General features: G+C 43.3%; 1 protein-coding gene across 9 annotated transcripts in view; it reads left to right on the top strand.

Moving 5' to 3' along the window:
* Positions 1–18,153, top strand: part of LOC306933568 (ral guanine nucleotide dissociation stimulator-like) — an 82,620-nt gene that overhangs the window by 43,113 nt on the left and 21,354 nt on the right. For 6 of the 9 annotated variants that reach the window (XM_079515835.1, XM_079515832.1, XM_079515836.1 and 3 more), the window contains exons 2-7: positions 8,109–8,416; positions 9,823–9,897; positions 11,897–12,117; positions 14,381–14,505; positions 15,688–15,903; positions 17,969–18,072. In XM_079515835.1, the coding sequence (XP_079371961.1) occupies positions 8,109–8,416; positions 9,823–9,897; positions 11,897–12,117; positions 14,381–14,505; positions 15,688–15,903; positions 17,969–18,072 (1,049 nt within the window). The remainder of the gene's footprint in view (positions 1–8,108; positions 8,417–9,822; positions 9,898–11,896; positions 12,118–14,380; positions 14,506–15,687; positions 15,904–17,968; positions 18,073–18,153) is intronic. The other 3 variants (XM_079515834.1, XM_079515829.1, XM_079515830.1) reach the window with 2 other exon arrangements.

The raw sequence follows: 18,153 nt of genomic DNA, 5'->3' as shown, positions 1-18,153 counted from the left end.
GTTTTTAAAGATATTTTTGGGGGGGGGGTTTTTGCCTTTATTGATAGATATACAGTAGCTTCACTAAAAACGCTCCACACGTCCCAAACTCTTCTCCCTTCTGGCTCCAAAACTATGGAATGCACTTCCCATCACAGTCAGAACTGCAGCCTCACTCCCAATCTTCCGCCGTAGTCTGAAAACCCACCTCTTCAGACTCCACCATGGCCCGTAGCACTTACCCTAGCCTAGCCCCTTAGATAGCACATTATGTAGACTTTGATAGTATTTTAAACAGACTTATAGCTTGTTACGTAGACAGCTCTAGAATTGCACTTTATGTAGTCATAGCACTTTATAGTACACATGTATAATATATTATATAGTATAGTATGTATAGTTTACATAGATACTCCACTGTTACGTTCTTAGTTTACGCATGATTCATGATAACTGCTTTTTATATATGTGATGTATGCCATGCTTTTGTTATTGCTTAATGTAAGTCGCTCTGGATTAAGAGCGTCTGCTAAATGCCTAAATTGTAAATTGTAGCTTTATAGGAAATGGGGAGAGAGATGGGGGGGGGGGGGGGACACAGCAAAGTTCGTCGGGATCGGGACTCGAACCCGCCGCGACACACCGTCATGCTGGATTACCAGCCAAAGGTGCCTGGACCGCTATGCCGGGGGCCGAGGCCAGCAGCACCTTCCTGTCAAAACCACCCAAACTATACTCGCTGGTCTATATGGACTTAAAATACGGATTCCTTATACCCTAGTTCTTTGCAAAAAAAATCCCCATTTGTTTCATCAACCTCTCTCTCTCTCTCTCTCTCTCTCTCTCTCTCTCTCTCTCTACCTCTCTCTTGTCTCTCTAGTTCCTCCGCATTCTCTTCTGATGATAGTTTGGTTTGACATTCCTTGGTGTTTGTGGATGCTCAGCAGAGTACCGTGGCAGTTTGCACTTCACCAGTATGTGACTGTTTGCATCTCGCGGCCGGCATTCTTCTTGACAGATACCTGGGTGTTGTTGTTATAGCACTTGGTACTGTACACACTGTACAGAACATCTTCTTACAAAATCATCTCCTTCACAACCTGTCGGATTCTGTACCGTACTTGTGAATGCTATACTCCGGCCCTCGGCTTGAACGACACTTTCTGAAAATAGCAGACCTACAACTCGTAGCGCGCCACTCGGTGGCGCGCTACGAGCTTGTAGATCTGCTATTTTTCAATAGCTAAAGTATAACATAATGCTTAAAACACCAAAAGGGGTTCCCGCCCAGAATGGGCTAAAGTAGGAAGCTGCATGCTTACAGCTAGTTTCCTTCCTTGTTTCGTTTGTTTAGCCTCCTTCGATAGTTTCTTTCTTTGAGGAAGTCCCTTTATATAGTCGTTTGTCTCTGTGTGACACGCCGACGTATCCCCTGGAATAACCCCCGACGTTGAAAAGTACCACATTCTGAATGAAAAGAAAACAAAAAAGCCTGTAACCGCAGAGTTGACGCAAGGCAGCTGCTGTATACACACACACACACACAATTTACAAGAATGTACAATTTAGCAGACCCTCTTAATCCAGAGCGACGTACATTAAGCAATAACAAAAAGCATGGCAATACATCACATACATAAAAGTAAAGTAGTTATCATGAAACGTGCGTAAGCTAAGAACGTCACATTGGAGTATCTATATAATGAAACTATACATATAAACCAGTGGTTCCAAAACTTTTTCATGTCAAGGACCCCCAAATTGATTTTTTTTTGCCCACGGACCCCCCATTTGAAAACATATGCCAGTGGCCCCGATAAGGGAGGATTTGTACGGCTCTAGCAGTGATTCCGAAACATATTAATTTCATGGACCCCCAGTTTTCACAGGCGTTATGCTACGGACCCCCTGATTTAATGGCATTTCTATCTCTGGTACCCCGATTTATATTGTAAAACCACTGTTAATTTAACTCTGAGAGTGTACAAATGTAACCAAATAAACCCGTTGGGGTCCATTTGGTTCCAGTTACAGACCCATAAGGGTCCATTTGGTTCCTAACCATCTCCAATTGAGCTAGGTACCCCCTGGAACTCCCTCGAGTACCCCTAGGGGTCCCCGGACCCCACTTTGGGAACCACTGATATAAACTATACATATATACTATACTATACTATACTATACTATACTATACTATACTATACATGTGTACTATAAAGTGCTATGACTACATACAAATGCAATTGTAGTGCTGTCTACGTAACATGCTATAAGTCTGTATTAAATGCTATCTAAGTCTACATAAAATGCTATCTAAAGGGGCTAGGGCACACACACACACACACACACACACACACACACACAACACAACACAAATGGAGTCTTTCCATTTGTAGGCTCTGCATCGCCTCCATCCCCCCCCCCCCCCCCCCCCCCCCCCCATCGCTCGCATATCACTCAAACGATGAATGGGACCGTTGTTGCTGTGACCGACTCCATGGATGAGAGAGAGAGAGAGAGAGAGAGAGAGAGAGAGAGAGAGAGAGGTTGCCCTCGAGTCTTTCCCTTCGTTGTGTGTAGTTGTACTGTGGATATGATAGCGGAGCGGCCGGCCGGCCTCTTTGCTGCAGCCTGTATGATAAAGCAGCTCTCTACTGTCGAGGCCCTCCTCTCCTCTCCTCTCCTCTCCTCTCCTCGGCTTATCTGCGTTCTCTCACACAACAGAAAACTGCAGCCCAGACGTCCCTCCCTCAATGACCACACAATAAATACGTCAGTGGTTCAACATTCAATCAGTGGGTCGACTAGTGGTCCTTGAGGGGGGGGGGGGGGTTGTTCAGGTGGTCCCCGGCTAAATAATGCATTTGGTAAATGGTAAACGGTGCATTTATACAGCGCCTTTATCCAAGGCGCTTTACATAGATTGTGCATGACATTCACCCACATTCCTCACACACACACACATTCATACACCGATGGCGGCGGAAACCATGCACCAGCACATCAGGAGCAATTAGGGGGGTTCAGAGTCTTGCTCAAGGACACTTCGACACTAACTCTGGGGGGGGGGGGGGAGCCCGCAGGGTTCGAACTGGCAACCTTGCGGTTTACCATCCGGCCACTCTACCGCTGAGCCACCGCCGCCAAATAGGCGGGACCCTTATTAGTAATAGATATGTAGCTCTTGAGAGAGTGAAATGAAACCAAATGGATCCTTACTTACTGGTGTTCATTTTGGTTTCATTTTATGCTCTCAGGAGTTACATTATTGTTACACATCTGCATTACTTAATTTACAAGAAGTCTACACAATTGGAGAATGTAGAAGAATTGTTATCTTGATCAACGTTTGCCTGTTATCTCTCCTAATGGTATACCAACATCAATACAGCATGGCATTTTGGACAAAATCTTATCTGACGACAACAAAATAAAGTATTCTTTCGTTTTGGGTCCGAGAGGCTAAGCAGGGATGTCCCAATCACGTCCCCCCGTCCTATTCCGATCATTTGATTTTGAGTATTATTGTCATTATTGTCATTGAATAACCCCCCCCCCCCCCCCCCCCTCAAAAGTAACATATCTACATGCTCACAATGTGTTGTGTCATGACACTTGAGCTTGTAGATGGCATCTCTGCTATTTAGTTTTTCTCTTTTAAAGCCATTTTGCAGAGTAGCCGTGGCTATTTGGGGACCTTGACATGTCAAAACAGGGGGGTCCCTGGAACTATATATTTTCAGATTGTGCTCGGCGTCCATTTACATAAATTTTTTGGCGGGTCCTTGACATGAAAATGTCAAGAGCACCACTGACATATAGAAACATGGGTTTTTCAGGATTTAGAAGACATTTGTAGAATCGTCCTCAGGTCTAAATGGGTTAACCCATTCTGGACGGGAACCCCTTTTGGTGTTAGCATTATGTTATAATTTAGCTATTGAAAAATAGCAGATCTACAAGCTCATAGCGCGCCACCGAGTGGCGCGCTACGAGCTTGTAGGTCTGCTATTTTTGAAAAATCGAAGAACGACTGACATAGATAGAAACAGCTTTTTCAGAAAACTGTCAGGATTTAGAAGACATTTTTTAAATTTCGACGTCAGGCCTAAATGGGTGAATAGTACAGCACATTCATTATTTTATTTACAAGCTAATCCCATGAATCTAAGATGTTTTCTGATTCTGTGGACCAAAACAAAAGTGAGCTATAGAGAACGGCCTGCGGTTCTGCTTTAGTTTCTCAGATCGCCAGCAGTAACCCACAGCTGCTCTCGTCTGTGCGACGGTGTCATGGCAACCAATCACAACAACAGAGGAACCTGGTGGTGACTGTGAGGTCACGGAGTGGAGACTAGAGTATAGAAGCAAGCAGCGGAGTCAGGGCCAAGTGTTGCCAACTCTCGTGAGGGAAATAAGCCAACCCGTCGCCAAAAACAAGCCGACTCTTGCGAGAGAAATAAGCCAAAATCTCCCCTCGAAAATCAAGCCAAAAACAAACCCACATTTAGCCTTATAATCTCAATAAAAAAGACTTTAGTAAGTAGTAAGTAAGTAATTGACTTACTTACTTATCTATAATATTAAATGTTTCGGTCATTTTTTATACTATCCCACACATACTGTACTTGAGCCAAGGCTTAAGTAGAGACACCAGACCGACTGTCACTCAATGTGATTCACTCCCCCCCCCCCCCCCGAACCTATGCGGAATTTGTATTATATACATCAAAGAAATGTTGGTTGATTTAAAAAAAACAAGCCACCGCATTTTTTTAAAACAAGCACAAAAAAAACACGACTGGTCATTTCTTTTACCCGCGACTCTGTAAAAAAAACAAGCCCAAATAAAGTTGCGGTCAATAAGCAGACTTGGCAACCCTGGTTTCTGTCGGGGCCCACTGGAGGAGACACATCCGTTTTGTAGAAATGGACACCGATGACTAACACACTTAACTATTAGGGTCACACACACACACACACACACACACACACACACACACACACACACACACACACACACACACACACACAACTGGGGCCATGCATGACGGATGCCTGTGTGTCATCCCAGATTTACATTCCTTCATCTGGGCCTGCACTACGACGGGCAATCATTCACGTTGACAAAAGACCTATTTGGGTTATATTGGGACCGGGTGGTGTACGGCTATAGTGGTTCCCAAAATAGGGTCCGGGGAACCCCCAGGGGCCCTTGAGGGAGTTCCAGGGGGCCCCCAGCTAAATGATAGTTTGGACCCTTATGGGTCTGTAACTTTGAGAGTGTATACATGGAACCAATTGTATTATTTGTGTGTGTGTGTGTGTGTGTGTGTGTGTGTGTGTGTGTGTGTGTGTGTGTGTGTGTGTGTGTGTGTGTGTGTGTGTGTGTGTGTGTGTGTGTGTGTGTGTGTGTGTGTGTGTGTGTGTGTGTGTGTGTGTGTGTGTGTGTGTGTGTGTGTGTGCGCATTATCATTTGTGGGGTCCTTGACATGAAATATTGAGCACCACTGACATAGAAACATAGGTATTTCAGAAAACTGTCAGGATTTAGAAGACATCTTTTAAATTTCGGGCCTTAATGACAGTGACGCTGTCTAATATGTCTTTGTAGTTTGTAGGTTATACTTATGGATAAATAAATAAAATAATCAAAAGATCTGACTAGTGGCACTAGCATTATAAATGGCCACCGAGCTCTCCTTCATTTGTCCATTCATTGAGCAAGCAGCTTGTGTTAATTCCCGGTGTTGGGCAGTACACAGGGTTTAGCTTGCATTGTACAATAGCCAGCTATCCAGTAAGCTCTGTTTGTTTGGTGACAATGCCATTGTTTGTTTGTTTTGTTTGTTCATATAATTGACATGCATGTATTCACTAAAAGTATATATGAGTCAGAAAGAAGGGCACAGACGAGAAAGAGTACATTGTCTCTTTGGTTGAAGTATAATCTCTTTGTCTTCTTGGCCCCGGTGTGGTTGGGTATCACAGGCAGTAGAACTAGTATGTTGAGGTACTGTGTCGGCGGCATGCGGTTGGAATTTGGTAAATGCAGGGCTTAACCCATTCTGGGCGGGAACCCCTTTTGGTGTTTTAAACATTGTTATAATTTAGCTATTGAAAAATAGCAGATCTGCAAGCTCATAGCGCGGCACCGAGTGCCGCGCTACGAGCTTGTAGCTCTGCTATTTTTTGAATGTATATTCTTTCAGAGCGAACGTTTTTAACTCAAATATTTGCTTCTGAGAGGTTCCTAGAACAACATATTTTCAGATGGCGGTCGGTGGCCAATTACATATCATGTTTGGGGTCCTTGACATGAAATATTGAGCACCACTGATACAGAAACATGAGGTTTTTCAGACATTTTTCATCATTTAGAAGACATTTTTTCAGGCCTATATGGGTTAATTTGTGCCGGAGGTGAAGGCGGAGCTGAGCTCACCTCAAAAACAGTACAATCGAGCACCGAAGTCTGACGTCAATATCGGTAGAGGGCGCAAATCCACGGGTTCATGTACTTTTTTTTATTTGCATTGTAATCCCCATAGTGGGATTTTAGATCGCCTCATATAATAACTGTGTTTGAAAAATAAACATCAGAGATTAAAATAGGGTGCATTTTGCATCCCAAAACGCAGTTTATAGTTAAGGGACGCAATAAAACAATGGCCTCTGCATCCACGGGATGCACTACTGTACTCAGCATGTACAGTAAAAAATAATCTACGTCAAAAGAAAATCGCAAAAAGAAATTGCGGTATAGTTTATTTTGCTAGCTTTAGTTATAATATTATTATTCATGTAGAAAACAGAAATCATTTCTTCTTCTGTTTTCTACATGAATATAACCACATTATAACCATATAAAATGTAATTGGAGTTAAATGCTTAAATTTGTAAAAATGGCAAATTATGACTCCTAATGTCGTTGAGGTGGGACTCCTCATGTCCCTGGGACTCATCTAAAAGACCATTCCTGCATCCCGGGACTCATTACATTGAAAACCTATTTATATCACTGAAACATGTCACCCCGGCCGCTTCACTCATATGTTACATTTTCGCTAGAAACAGACTGTATCATATACGAGTGACTGACTGTCGCAAACGATACAGAGACACCTCCCTGACAATAACGCCGAGACAGCTTGTTTATTTTTGGACCACAATGCTTCTATGAAACGATTTTGAAGATGAGCCCGTGTTATTCTCCATAGAGAAATTACTTTCCGTGAACCGGGGGGGGGGGGATCGAGGCGGATGAGCGAGTGACGTCAGGACTTTCGGCGCTCTGTACAATCCCTGGAACAACATATGGGGGTCGGTCGGCGGGCCAAATACAGATAATTCTGGGGGTCCTCGACAAGAAATATTTTGAGAACCGCTGACATAGAAACATGGGTTTTTGGGCGGGAACCCCTTTTGGTGTTTGTTTTTTTCACTTTATTTTTATTGATGAAAAGACAGACAACAGAACAAAACAAAAAGACAATACGAAAGGAAAAAAAAAGAACAAAAAGAGGAAGACAAAAACATAAGACAAAGCTGCATTTTTCATATTACAAGATACATTCATTGAAATCCTCTTGCATTATCGCTAGGCTGAGAAGAGATCCCACTTTTCCCACTTTTTATAGAACTTATCCTCTTGTAGTCTAAGTATGAATGTTAGTTTTTCCATAACATACAGTTCCTCAGTAATGTCCATCCAATGTTCTTTCGTTGGTGGGTCCTGTTGATATGATCGCTTTCTTACTTGTTGCTAAGAGGATCTTGATTAAATATTTATCATGTATTAGAAACCCCTTTTGGTGTTTTAAACATTATGTTATAATTTAGCTATTGAAAAATAGCAGATCTACAAGCTCATAGCGCGCCACTCGGTGGCGCGCTATGAGCTTGTAGATCTGCTATTTTTCAATAGCTAGGTCTGCTTGTAGGTCTGCTATTTTTGAAAAATCGTAAAAATGCGGCGCAAATCTTTGAATCTTGAATCTTTCAAAGTGAATGTTTTTAACTCGGGTCTAAATGGGTTCAAGTATCTCCGGGTGTTGTTGTTCAATGTTCACGAGTGAAGTCTTTTCTGACCCGTTTATTTAATTTTCTTTTTACTTCTGTCCTCCCAGAGCTCGACGCAGGAGATCGGCGAGGAGGTGGAGGAGGGCGCCGTGTTCACCATCACGCTGCGCAAGGTGCAGCTCCACCAGTCGGCCAGCAAGGGGCAGCGTTGGCTGGGCGTGGTGGAGACGGACGCGGCGCTCGCGCTGTACGAGACGTGCAAGGTGCGCACCATCAAGGCGGGCACGCTGGAGCGCCTGGTGGAGTACATGGTGACGGCGTTCCGCGGCAAGGACTCCACCTACGTCACCATCTTCCTGTGCACCTACCGCGGCTTCGCCAGCACCAAGCAGGTGCTGGACCTGCTGCTCAACCGGTGAGGAGAGAAACGCGTGGATTGAAACAATGCTGTGATTCTGGTAGATGCCAGCATTTCTTCTATTTAACCCATTTTGGACTGAGGTCGATTAAAAAAATGTCTTCTAAATCCAAATTTTTTTCTGAAAAACCTATGTTTCTGTGTCAGTGGTGCTCAACCTTTTTCATTTTCAAGGACCCCCAGAATTATCTCACGGACCCCCATCTCAAAATATGTAGTTCCAGGGACCCCGCAGAAGCAAATATTTTAGTTAAAAATGTTCGCTCTGAAATATATATTCAATGATTTGCGCCACATTTTAACGATTTTTCAAAAATAGCAGACCTACAAGCTCGTAGCGCACCACTCGGTGGCGTGCTATGAGCTTGTAGATCTGCTATTTTTCAATAGCATAAGTATAAAATAATGCTTGAAACACCAACAGGGGTTCCCGCCCAGAATGGGTTAACCCATTTTGACCTGAGATCAGATTCTAAAAAATGTCTTCTACATCCTGACAGTTTTCTGAAACAGCTATGTTTCTATGTCAGTCATTCTTCGATTTTTCAAAAATAGCAGACCTACAAGCTCGTAGCGCGCCACTCGGTGGCGTGCTATGAATTTGTAGATCTACTATTGTTCAATAGCTAAAGCATAACATAATGCTAACACCAAAAGGGGTTCCCGCCCAGAATGGGTTTTAAGCATAAGCGAATAAGCCAAAGTATTCTACAAGCTCTTGAGAACCAAATGGACCCGTACACTCTCAGAGTTAAATTAACATTTATTTTACAATATAAATTGGGGGTCCCAGAGATAGAAAGGCCATTAAATGGGGGGGTCCGTAGACTAATGCATGTCAAACTGGGGGGTCCTTGAAATTAAACTGGTTGAGAATCACTGCTAGAGCCGTAAAAAAAAAAGGGGGGGGTCCCTCGCATGTCTTTTTAAATGTGGGGTCCGCGGGATAATTAATGTATAAGTAGCGGGATAATTTGGGGGTCCTTGACATGAAAATGTTTGGGAACCAATTCAATTCAAAGGGCTTTATTGGCATGAGAAAACATACGTTTACATTGCCAAAGCACAATACAACAATACAGCAATACACTCAAAACAAAAAATATGTACATTTGAACGTCAGAATCTTCAATAGATCAATTTCTATATTGTACCAAGATCACTGGATGCAGGTATAGTGCAGGAATATACACAATGATTAGTCTTTAGGGTGGTTGTGTTCCGTTTGATATCCTTCTCCTATCACAGCAACTCACGAATCTTGCTGCTGTGTTTGCACATTGTTGTACTTCGCCCAGCAGATATGAACCACTGCTGGTACAGTACATTGTTCCATGAGTGTAATTAATCTTCCTATGTGCTGTATATGTATATCTCTGAAATGATCTTGTTTATGTTCCTAGGTATGCCCGGCTCCAGAATCTGCCTCTCACCACTGCACACAGAATCTCCCACGATGAATTCACGGAGCTGAGAAAGTAAGATTCCCTTCCTTTCAGAGTCAAAGTGTGAAAGCCTAAGCTTTTCAGCACACTGAACAAACAGGGTCCTTTTTTTTAACCATTTTGACCTGGGAACGATTCTACAAAATGCTTCTAAATCCTGACAGTTTTCTTAAAATCCTATGTTTCTGTGTCAGTCGTTCTCAAAACATTTTCATGTCAAGGACCTCCCAAAAATATATGTAATTGGCCGCCGACCCCCATCTTAACCCATTTTGGGCGGGAACCCCTTTTGGTGTTAGCATTATGTTATGCTTTAGCTATTGAAAAATAGCAGATCTACAAGCTCATAGCGCGCCACCGAGTGGCGCGCTACAAGCTTGTAGGTCTGCTATTTTTGAAAAATCGACTGACATGTTTCTAACGACTGACATAGAAACATAGCTTTTTCAGAAAACTGTCAGGACGTAGAAGACATTTTTAGAATCTGATCTCAGGTCAAAATGGGTTAAAATATGTTGTTCCAGGGACCCCCTAGAAGCAAAGATTTTAGTTAAAAACTCTGAAAGAATATATTCCAACATTTGGGCCACATTTTCAAGATAAAAAAAAATAGCAGACCCACAAGCTCATAGCGCGCCACTCGGTGGCGCGCTATGAGCTTGTAGATCTGCTATTTTTCAATAGCTAAAAAGTATAACATCATTCTTAAAACACCAAAAGGGGTTCCCGTGCCCAAAATGGGTTAATAGTTGAATATACTTTAATCCCAGCGTTAGTTTAGAGTAGCAAAAGTGAAATCGTGACACTTTTGATAAAACACGGAAGGAAAGTCTAACATATTTCTCTAACATATTCTCTAACTTACATGATTACAAATTCAGTTGTTATATCAACCAGTTGAAGGAGAACAGATCTAGACTTAATGGAAGCATTAGACATTACACTACGTGGTCAATTTGTACAATGAAAACTCAACTCTTTGAGTTCAATCTCCATAATGAGTGTTTTTCACAGGTACGGCTATAGGAGAATGTGATCATGTTTGCCCCTTTTTTGTCTTGCGTCTGCTTTAGGGTTGATTTTGTCGACTGAAGCTATGACGAAAAATGTTCGTCGACTATCTTTTTTTTCACTGACGAAAACGAAATGAAACCAAAGCTATGATGGCTGAAACTTTGACCAAATCGACAATTACGTCAACAAATACAAACTAGACTAAAATGTCAGAGGGGGGGGGGGGGGGGGGGGGGGGGGTTGTACGCTTGTTTGCATGCTGAAAATTGCCGATCTACAAGCTTGTAGATCGGCTATTTTCAGCATGCAACTAAGTGGCGGCTAAACTCTTATGATATTTAGTCAACTAAAACTAGACTAAAGGTATAACATTTCAAGTGACTAAAATATGCTGGGCTATTCGGGCCACTCAACAAAATTCCATAAGTTCCAAGGGCCGCAGGCTAAAAATGTCAGTGTTATTTTTGAAACGTTTACAAATGTATTTTGTAACGGAGAGTACACGGCTAGTCTAAGAATTAAGGAAACGCACAGTAAAAAGCTATCTATAAAATCTATAAGGCCAAACCTCAATGAACAAAAACCTTGTGAATAATGATGCCACAAAAGAGAACATATAATGAAAAGATAATTAAGTGGCCAATACTCGGCTGACATCGAAAACAACTCGGAAATCCTAAATGAACATCGGAAAATAAGTAATATCTTTTCATTGGTATGACCATGACGGGCCGCGGATAGATTAACCCATTTTGGGGCGGGAACCCCTTTTGGTGTTAGCATTATGTTACGCTTTAGCTGTTGAAAAATAGCAGACCTACAAGCTCATAGCGCGCCACCGAGTGGCGCGCTACGAGCTTGTAGGTCTGCTATTTTTGAAAAATGACATTTTTTAGAATCTGATCACAGGTGGCCGCGGGGTTGAATAGCACGAAACTTAACAGAGTTTCATTCAAAAGACTAAAAAACAAAACCAAAAAAAATCACCCCACTGGGTCCCGTTTTTCCCCCTTTGCAGCACCGTGTCGTCTATCCTGGGAGCGTGGTTGGACCAGTACTCGGAGGACTTCTGGACTCCTCCGGACTACGGCTGTCTGCACCAGCTCATGTCCTATCTGCACCTGCACTTCCCCGGCTCGGACCTGGAGCGCCGCGCGCGCAACCTCCTGGCACACTTCCACCGGCGGCAGCAGTGTGAGCCCGATCACGACGGTACAGTGTTGACTGTGTCGACGAATGGTGCGTTCACACAATGTGACCGGATTTGACTGAGGGACTGCCATTGGATTTTTTTTTGAATTTTCTGTTTTTTCATGTCATATGAAAGCATGGAATCATAGCTTCAAATTGACATGTTGGTTGTTCAGTTTGACCCACCCGGTTTTGGAGATGTGGCTTATAGAGTAATGTCTTGCAGAGAAACGGCGAGTTGAGAAAACAGGCTTGAAAGGTTCACTTCTGTGGTCATTACACCTAGCTACATGTTTAAGCATTTATTTCATATTTACATGTCTTTTTCAGCTCTGGCACTTATTTCAGACATGCTCTAGTAAGTAGTAAGAGTCTGCCTGTGCCATAAACTCATTAAAAAAAAATCTCTGGTGAAAAGCTGGAATTTGCGCGATGGCAGTCTCTCAGTCAAATCTGGTCACAAATAGCCTTGCATATAGCGATACTAATATCACTGCGGCCATTCCATTTATTTCCGCAATGCCCCCCCCCCCCCCCCCCCCATATTTGCATACTGGTGGTGGGCCCTGGGTTGGTTATAACCTGGTTCCACACGAATCTGGTTGGTCGTAGCAAAACATTTTGGCCGCGAAGTCCTCCCACAATTGAGAGGCGCCAGACTTAATCTGTCCGGGGGGGGGGGCAATATGCTTTGCAAAAGGCTGGCTACGCGAGGCATATGCAAATATGCAGAGATCACAGCATGCTGTATTTGCGTGCGTCCGTACTAGTGATGTGTGTCGGCAAAAATAACTTTATTCTTATTTATTATTATTTTATTATTTAGTTCCATGTTTATGTCCAGCCAGAACAGGGTGGAGGGGAATATATATTAAAAAAAAAACAATTTGATTGGTTTGCGCTTCGCTGCGTCATTGCAGCTACACACTTCATAGCGTTGCAGTTTTGTATCTTTTGCAGCAGCTACAAACATTGGATTTGCGTCGTAGCTTGACGGCGCCGGCTTCCATTGACAATGAATGGTAGACCGTATCTTTGCATCTGCCCCGTGTGAACGCACCATGAGACTATGACGAAAAATGTTCCTCGACTACCTTTTTTTTTCTCTCCACTTGACTAAAACTAAATAACGACTGACCTACGATGACTAAAAAGCCGTAACCACACCAGAGGGTTCGCCACGCAACTCCTTGCAACATGCAACTCCTTGCAACATGCAACTCCTTGCCATTCCCAATGGCATGTTGGCAAGGAGTTGCGTTGGTGCGGTTTGTTTTTGTTGCGAGGAGTTGCAGCGGTGTGGTTTGGGCCTAAGGCCTGACTCACACGTGCACAACAGATTGTTGTATAGCTGATGCATGAGACTTGTTTACTGATGCAAGCTCGCAATTCATTTCCAATGGGAGTCACATGGTTTGACACAACATTTGTGTTGTATGAGGGGGGGGGGGGGGGGGGGGGGGCAGTCGAAACACAGCCGAAAGCCGTACAACACAAATGTTGTGTCAAACCATGTGACTTCCATTGGAAATGCACTGGGGCAAGATGTAAACAAACCCTTTGTTTACATCTAGCATCCAACAATGTTGTATGCTAGATGCTAAGATGTGAGTGAGGCCTAAGACTAAATATATTGACATTTTCGTCAACAAATAAAACTAGACTACATTTTTACGAAGGGACTAGTGGACCAGATATCCAGTAGAAGTTAAGAAAGGTAATTTTATGTTTGGTTGCATGCTGAAAATAGCAGCGAGACACGACGTGACGCGTTGATCGGCAGCATACAACCAAGTGTAAAAATCAGGCATTACGGCGCCATCAAGGCCTGCCGAAATACATTTTAATTTGGGATTTGCTGTTGGGAAGAATAAGCTATTGAACATATAATTCAATATTGAGTCCTTATATAATTCATGAGTTATCGAGTCCTTATATAACTCAATAGGCAATTGTAAGCTATTATAAGCATGCAACGCATCCAAATGCCAAGTGAGATCTTCAAATCCAATGGAGAGAGGAAAAACAAGAAAAGAAAAATACTGTATGGACAATGTACGTTATACAGACATGGAGTAGGGGCAGGAAAGCTGTTTGCAATAAAATAAATGGTAAATATATATACATCCAAATGCTAAATGTTGAACTATTCTCAGCTTTTTTACTATGTACATTTTTGACAAGACTAGCGACCAATTTGTAGGAACTAATGGGGTGTTGGGGATCGAAAGAAAGAAAGAAAAATAAATAAATAAATAAATGTTCAGATGTTCATCCAGGGTTTGTGTTTTTTTTGTTTTGTTTTTTACAGGGGACCACATCGGCTGTCCTTTCGCCACACAGGAAGAGAGTGGCTTTGAGGACGAGCTTCCTGCTTTCAGCTTCCTGTCGTTTGACCCCATCATGGTGGCGGAGCAGTTTACACTCATGGACGCCGTAAGACATCTCCCCTTCCCCTAAATGACCTGCTGATGTACAGTTGTTCTCATGTTGTCTCATGGACGCAGTAAGACATCTCCCCTTCCCCTAAATGACCTGCTGATGTACAGTTGTTCTCATGTTGTCTCATGGACGCCGTAAGACATCTCCCCTTCCCCTAAATGACCTGCTGATGTACAGTTGTTCTCATGTTGTCTCATGGACGCCGTAAGACATCTCCCCTTCCCCTAAATGACCTGCTGATGTACAGTTGTTCTCATGTTGTCTCATGGACGCTGTAAGACATCTCCCCTTCCCATAAATGACCTGCTGATGTACAGTTTGTTCCGAGACCGATGCCAGTATCGGGGGGGGGGGGGGGGGGGGGAAGCTGCCGATACTGCATAAAATGCTGGTTTGGGATCGGTACTCGGTATCGACCGAAGTTATTCCATTCTGGGCGGGAACCCCATTTGGTGTTTTAAGCGTTGTGTTATACTTTAGCTATTGAAAAATAGCAGATCTACAAGCCCATAGCGCGGCACTATCGTTAACGATAAAGTCGCTGAATAATCCCTCCGCGTTCATATTTTTGAACGAGAGGCAGGTGAGAAGTCAGAAATGAAGAGCTTCAGTATATCCATCTGGTCAAAACCACGGAGAGCGCCCTATAGATTAGGAGATACGAGGCATTCTTTCTGAGCCGTATACAGGGAGGTGAACGACGAGCAAGAAGGAGAGGCCAACTCCACAAAAAAAAGAGAAAGATTCAGAATATTTTTCTCTCGTTTTGATATCAATGAAAATGCGCTAGGACGTGTGTGTGCACGTGTGTACACACGTCCTATAGCAATCCGTCGGTTGGATCAGTTATGACGTTCCCACACGTCGTATACGGTCGAAATGGGTTCTGGACGGGAAACCCCTTTTGGTGTTTTAACATAAGCGTTATGTTATACTTTAGCTATTGAAAAAATAGCAGATCTACAAGCTCATAGCGCGCCACCGAGTGGCGCGCTACGAGCTTGTAGGTCTGCTATTTTTTTTAAATCGTGAGAATGCGCCACAAATCTTTGAATATATATTCTTTCAGACGACTTTCTTTTTTTTCCTTTTTTTTCTTTTTTACGTCAGGCCTAAATGGGTTAATCCACGTGTACTGCATCCTGTCGTCTCTCTCTCTCTCTCTCTCTCTCTCAGGACCTGTTCAAGAAGGTGGTGCCGTACCACTGCCTGGGCGGGATCTGGTCCCAGCGGGACAAGAAAGGGAAGGAGCACCTGGCGCCCACCATCCGCGCCACCGTGGCCCAGTTCAACTCCGTCACCAACTGTGTCATCACCACCTGCCTGAGCAACCCCACGCTGAAGCCCAACCAGAGGGCTCGGCTCCTGGAGCGCTGGATAGAGGTGGCCAGGGTACGAAGAAACCTACCCAGAGGCTATATAGGGCATTAACACAACTGTTGCCGGGATTCCTTCAAAATAGGAGCTCTGGGGTGCCGGAAAGACATGGCCGCTTTTACTCTGAACCCCACGACCCGGAAACAATCCGCTAAAAATAGTTTGCTTTACATAATTTGCTAGCTTACATTGCTATCGTTTTCATTTATACGATATATGACCCAAAAAGCGTTCATATTTTTGCGGGAGAGGCGGATGAGGAGCAGAAATTAAGCGCTAGTATATCGATCCGTTCAACACCACGGAGAGCGCCCTGGATTAGGAGAGACGAGGCATTCTTTCTGCCGCGCTAACAGCTAAGTCAACGGTAAGCTAACATGAGCCCAGAGCGTAGCATACGGTAGCCGAAAGGCAAACAAAAAAAAGGAAAAAATTCAGAATATTCCTCTCTCGCCCGGTATCATTGAGGATGCGCTAGGACGTCTACAGACGTCGTATGGACGCGTCGATTGCGACCCCTAGGACGTGTGGACACGGTTAAGCAACTAGTCGACTATTCAACTAGTCGACTAGTAAATCCACTAGTCGACCTTGTTGGTACTAGTTGATAAGAAAAAAGGGAAAAAAATGTTTTGTTTTTTTTTCTCCGATTTTGCAGGCCTCAAGATTAGGTAGATTATAGTTATAGTCACCAATGTACACAGTTTTTAAATGTACAAATATTTTTTACATAGGTATAGTTAAACAACTAGTCGACTAGTAAACTAGGCAACTAGTCAACTAGTAAAAATTACTAGAAGTGAAAGCCCTACCAGAGGCCGTGTTTGTTTTCGTCAACTTAAAACTATGACGAAAAAGGTCAAAACTACATTTTTCCCACTGACGAAAAAAACTGAACTACGATGACTAAAACTAAATATATACTGTCGATTTTTGTCGACAAATAAAAACTAGACTAAAATGTTAGCAAGGGACTAGTGGACAAGAGATCCAGTGTAAGTAAAAGACACAAGACATTTTACACTTGGTTGCATGCTGAAAATAGCCGATCTACAACGCGTCGCGACTTGTTGTGAGCTTGTAGATCGGCTATTTTCATTTTCATTACGACGGCATCAAGGCCCGCCAAAATATATTTTAGTCGACTAAATCAACTGTAGATTTACTCGACGCCCAAAATCACCATATATACTGTTAATATGTGCGTGTGTTAGGTTGCGCACAGGTGGTGAAAAACAACCATGCTGTTTTCGTGCTCAGACGCACCCAGCCACCCACCCACCCACCCAGCCAGCCACACACATAGTTAACCCCCTTATGGCCAGTGATGTATTATGCGTAATGAATCAATAAATCCCTTATGGCCACTGACGCTATTGACGTAATCGTTTAATCCCCTGTAATCGGGAGCATAATATAACAAAATGTAGCAACTATTAGCTTGTTTGGCCGATGTAATCTACCTAAAACCGGCCGAAATCCGCGCGTGCACGGTCGATCACGCACGCGTGTGATCGCGCATGCATCGCTGCGTAAAATGCGATATTTTGGGCTTGATTAGAGCTTAATTTGACTTAGTTATTAAAATAAACAATGATCGCTTAGCATTCCGGACATCTGATAGTGCTGCACCAGTCCAAACTAGTCCCGGATGTTGTGATTCCTTAAACCGGAAGTGGCATCGCCAGATTCGCTCTATTTGGTCAGAATCGGCATGATGGTGACGTTACCGCCACCATCAGGACTGGGTATAATACTATAGGATTGCCGTGTGAGAATGAGTTGGAGTGTGTATATCACAGATTTTTCTATTGGCATTAAAATGACAAATTAAACATATGAATAGTGCAGGCAGAAGGTACAATCCACTGTTAATTAGGCTGGCCATAAGCCAGTTAAGGAAGTGGTTGCACCACTTAAAAAAACAAGAGGTTGTGTGTGTGTTTTGTATGTGTGTAAGTTAGTAGTGGACCTGTGTGTGCATACGAGTTCAACCTTATCGGGGGACATTCAGTCACTGACCGATGGCAGGACAGTCAAAGAGGAATGTGTTGTATTGATTGTTCATTGTTTGTTCCAGGAGTGTCGGATCCTCAAGAACTTCTCGTCGTTGCGAGCCATCCTCTCCGCGCTGCAGTGCAACGCCATCCACCGCCTGAAAAGGACCTGGGAGGAAGTATCGAGGTATGACGGAGGAGCGACGGAACGAATGATTCAAACATGTTTGAAATATCCGTTTTTAGACCATCCATTTAGACCTGAGTA

Source organism: Electrona antarctica, assembly GCF_951216825.1.
Source record: "Electrona antarctica genome assembly, chromosome: 12".
In the NCBI taxonomy this organism is placed as follows: domain Eukaryota; kingdom Metazoa; phylum Chordata; class Actinopteri; order Myctophiformes; family Myctophidae; genus Electrona; species Electrona antarctica.
This window is presented reverse-complemented; position numbering and strand designations above follow the sequence as displayed.